General features: G+C 49.5%; 1 protein-coding gene across 1 annotated transcript; it reads right to left on the bottom strand.

Moving 5' to 3' along the window:
- Nucleotides 1–6: 6 nt before the first annotated feature.
- On the bottom strand, nucleotides 7–4,344 carry LOC118701159 (voltage-dependent calcium channel gamma-8 subunit-like; the record flags this gene model as incomplete). The annotated part of the gene is given in 4 exon segments (XM_036405797.2): nucleotides 7–1,274; nucleotides 1,276–1,337; nucleotides 2,414–2,554; nucleotides 4,302–4,344. Coding segments are annotated over 4 exon segments (882 nt in total), but the record flags the coding sequence as incomplete, so codon positions are not given.
- Nucleotides 4,345–4,347: the final 3 nt, after the last annotated feature.

Here is a 4,347-nt window from a genome sequence, read left to right as displayed (position 1 = left end):
GGGTGAATTTTGGGGTAATTTTGGCGTAAATTTTGGGGTGAATTTTGAGTAAATTTTGGCTGAATTTGGGTGATTTTTGGTGGATTTTGGGGTGAATTTTGGGGGAATTTGGGATGATTTTAAGGTGAATTTTGGGCTGATTTCAGCTGATTTTTGGGTGATTTTGGGCTGATTTTGGAATTATTTTAAGGTGAATTTTGGGGTAATTTTCAACTGATTTGGGGTGAATTTGGTGTAAATTCGAGTGATTTTGAGTGAATTTTGCGGTAATTTTAAGGTGAATTTTAGGGTAATTTTGGTGTGAATATTGGGGTGAATTTTGAGTGAATTTTGGCTGAATTTTGGGTGATTTTTGATGGATTTTGGGGTGAATTTCAGGGTAATTTGGGATGATTTTAAGGTGAATTTTGGGCTGATTTCAGCTGATTTTGGAATTATTTTAAGGCGAATTTTTGGCTGAATTTTGGGTGATTTTTGATGGATTTAGGGGTGAATTTCAGGGTAATTTGGGATGATTTTGGGGCTGATTTTTGGGTGATTTTGGGCTGATTTTGGAATTATTTTAAGGTGCATTTTTGGGTCATTTTCAGCTGATTTGGGGGTGAATTTTGGGTGATTTTGGGGCAATCCCCGCCCCCCTACACCGGGGTCGTTTTCCTGTTCAGGGTCCCGGTGCCCCCCCCGGGGGTCTCGGCCCCTCCCCCGGCCCCTCCCCCCCCCTGCAGCGTCAGGAAGGCCCCGGGGGGGGGCGGGGGAGGGGCGGGGCCGGGCGTGCCGGGCGGGGCCGGGGGGGGGAGGGGCGCTGCCCCAGGGGGCGGGGGAGGGGGAGACGAAGCCACGCCCACTCCGGGCGGGGGGAGGGGCCCTTCCCCGCCGGCCCCTCCCCCCCTGCTCAGGGTGTACATGGAAATCTCAGCGGGGGGAGGGGAGGCCGAGGCCTTCCCGCGCTGCTGCTGCGGCTGCGGCTGCGCGGAGGGAGGGGAGGGGTCACGTGACTTGCCGCTGGAGCGCGAGCCCGAGCGCGAGCGGCGGCGCGGGGGGCGCGGCCTGGACAGAGGGGGCGGGGCCTGGCGGGGTAAGAGCGGCGGCGGGGGCGGGGCCGGCGGCGGGGGCGGGGCCTTGCGGTGGCGCTCGATGTAGAGGTTGACGGCGAGGACCCCGATGGCCTCGGCCAGGATGAAGGAGACGCCCCCGAAGTAGAAGCTCCAGCCGTAGCTGTAGGGGGAGGGGCGGCGCTCCCCGTCCCGCCGCGGGGGGGGAGGGGAGGCCCCCCCCGGACCCCTCCCCCCCGGCGTTGGCCGAGATGTAAACGATGACGCCGATGATGTTGGACAGGCCTGGCGGGGAAGGGGTTAACAAGGGCAATGTGGGGGGGGTGGGGGATTCGTTAATTCGTAAATTAACTTTTTGAGGAAAAAAAAAAAAAATTGATTAAAAAATGAATTTTTAAAAGCGAGTTTTGAAAATGAACGTGAAAATTTTTTTTTTTTTAAAAATTCACTCGGAAAAAAAAATGAACGGAAAATTATTTTCCAAGTTAATTTTCGAGAAATGAATTTTAAAAAAATGAATTTTTTAAAGGCGAATTTTTCCAAAATGAATTGTAAGAAATGAGTTTTAAAAAATGAATTTCAAAAAATGAATTTCGAAATGAAGTTTTAAAAAATGAATTTTGAAAATTCATTGCAAAATGAATTTGAAAAAAAAAATGAATTTTAAAAAATGAATTTTAAAGATTAATAGGAATTAATTTCAAAATGAATTTCAAAAAATTAATGTTAAAAAATTAATTAAAAAAAAATTAAAGTGAATTTTGAAGTCAAGTTTAAAAAATTAATTAAAAATTAATTTTTAAGATGCATTTTAAAAATTAATTGACAACTTAATTTTCAAAAAATTAGTTTCAAAAAATGAATTTTAAAATATTAATTAAAAATAAAATTTTAAAAATGAATATTAAAAATAAATTTTAAAAAATGAATTTTCAAAAATTAATTTTAAAAAATGAATTTTCAAAAATGAATTTTCAAAAATTGAATTTTTAAAAATTAACTAAAAATTAATTTTCAAAAAAATTTAATTTAAAAAATTTAATTTGAAAATCAATTTAAAAATATGCATTTAAAAATTAATTTAAAAAGAATTTTTTAAAATTAATTTTAAAATATGAATTCAGAAACGAATTTTAAAAAATGAAGTTTTAAAAATTAATTACAAAATTGGATTTGGGGTGGATTTGGGTTGAATTCTGGAGATGGAATTTTTGAATGGTTTTAGGGGTTTTGGGGATGGATTTTTGGGATGAATTTCGGGGCTTTTGGGTTGAATTCTGGAGATGGAATTTTGCATGGATTCGGGGGTTTTGGGGACGGATTTTTGGGGTGAATTTGGGGTTTTTTCGGCCCTCACTCACCCGCGGCCACGAAGAGGATGCCGGCGCCGAGCACCAGGCTGGTCCTGGCGCGCCGCAGCCGCGAGGCCGCCACGCAGAGCCCCCCCAGCAGCAGCAGCACCGCGCTCAGGATGGGGAAAATGCTCGAGGCCCGGACCACGCCTACGCGGGGAGAAACGGCCAATCAGGGCCCAGGAGAGGAACCTCGGCGGCCAATGGGGGTGCTGAGAAGGGGCGGCCAATCAGGGGGAAGGGTGAGAATGGGAGGTGGAGTTGGGACCAATCAGGGAGGAGGAATGGAGGGCGGGCGGGGAGGGCTGACCAATCAGAGCGCAGTGTTGGAAAGGGATCGGGGAGTTCTGACCAATCAGAGCCCAGCAATGGAAAAGGGATCTGGGGGCTGTAACCAATCAGGGAGGAGGATTGGAGGGCGGGCTGGGAGGGCTGACCAATCAGAGCGCAGTGTTGGAAAGGGATTGGGGAGTTCCGACCAATCAGAGCTCAGCATTGAAAAGGGATCTGGTTTGAGGGTTCTGACCAATCGGAGCGCAGCAATGAAAATGGATCTGGGAGTTGTAACCAATCAGAAGCCAGCAATGGGGAGGAATCTGGTTTGGCAGCTCTGACCAATCAGGGAGCAGCATTGGAAAGGGATCTGGGAGTCGCGACCAATCAGAGCCCAGGAATGGAGGGGAGTCTGGGAGCTCTGACCAATCAGAACGCAGCGTTGGAAAGGAATCTGTTATCTTTGGCCAATCAGAGAGCCAGGCGTGGTTGCCATGGTAACGGGGAGCTGGGGAACCAGGCTGTTGCCATGGCAACGGCCTCGGCATGGCTGGGACGGTTGCCAGGGCGGCCACTGGGTCGTTGCCATGGCGACGGCAATGCCGGGAGGATGCTGGGAGCGTTGCCATGGCGACGGCAATGCAAGGAGGATGCTGGAGACGTTGCCATGGCAACGGCAGCAGCATCGCTGGCCCGGTTGCCGTGGAAACGCTTGGCTGGGTACCAGTCTGCCTCCATGGCAACGGGAGGATGCTGGGAGCGTCGCCATGGCAACGGCTGGGCCAGGAGGATGCTGGGAGGGTTGCCATGGAAACAGAAGCCAAAGTTGGGTTCCCACAGTGACACAGGGCACGGTCGCCACGGTGACAATGAGGTGACAATGACACGGTTGCCATGGTGACAGCGACACGGTTGCCATGGCAACTCACCCAGCAGGGACTAGTGACAATGAGGTGACAGTGACACGGTTGCCATGGTGACAATGAGGTGACAGTGACACAGTTGCCATGGTGACAATGAGGTGACAGTGTCCCCGTTGCCATGGTGACAGTGACACGGTTGCCATGGTAACTCACATAGCAGGTACTGGTGGCAATGTCCCTGTTTGCCATGGTGACAGTGACACGGTTGCCATGGTGACAATGAGGTGACAATGTCCCTGTTGCCATGGTGACAGTGACACGGTTGCCATGGTGACAGTGACACGGTTGCCATGGTAACTCATGCAGCAGGTACTGGTGACAATCAGGTGACAGTGACACGGTCGCCATGGTGACAGTGACACGGTTGCCATGGTGACAATGACACGGTTGCCATGGTAACTCACGCAGCAGGTACTGGTGACAGTGACACGGTTGCCATGGTGACAATGAGGTGACAGTGACACGGTTACCGTGGTGACAATGATGGTTGCCATGGTGGCAATGACACGGTCGCCATGGTGACAGTGACGGTTCCATGGTAACTCATGCAGCAGGGACTGGTGACAATGAGGTGACAGTGACACGGTTGCCATGGTGACAGTGACGGTTGCCATGGTAACTCACGCAGCAGGGACTGGTGACAATGAGGTGACAGTGACACGGTCGCCATGGTGACAGTGACGGTTGCCATGGTAACTCACGCAGCAGGTACTCAGCGCTGTCGTGGTCGTACTCCAGGTCCTCGGG

This window comes from Molothrus ater, unplaced genomic scaffold, assembly GCF_012460135.2.
Source record: "Molothrus ater isolate BHLD 08-10-18 breed brown headed cowbird unplaced genomic scaffold, BPBGC_Mater_1.1 matUn_MA759, whole genome shotgun sequence".
NCBI lineage: Eukaryota > Metazoa > Chordata > Aves > Passeriformes > Icteridae > Molothrus > Molothrus ater.
This window is presented reverse-complemented; position numbering and strand designations above follow the sequence as displayed.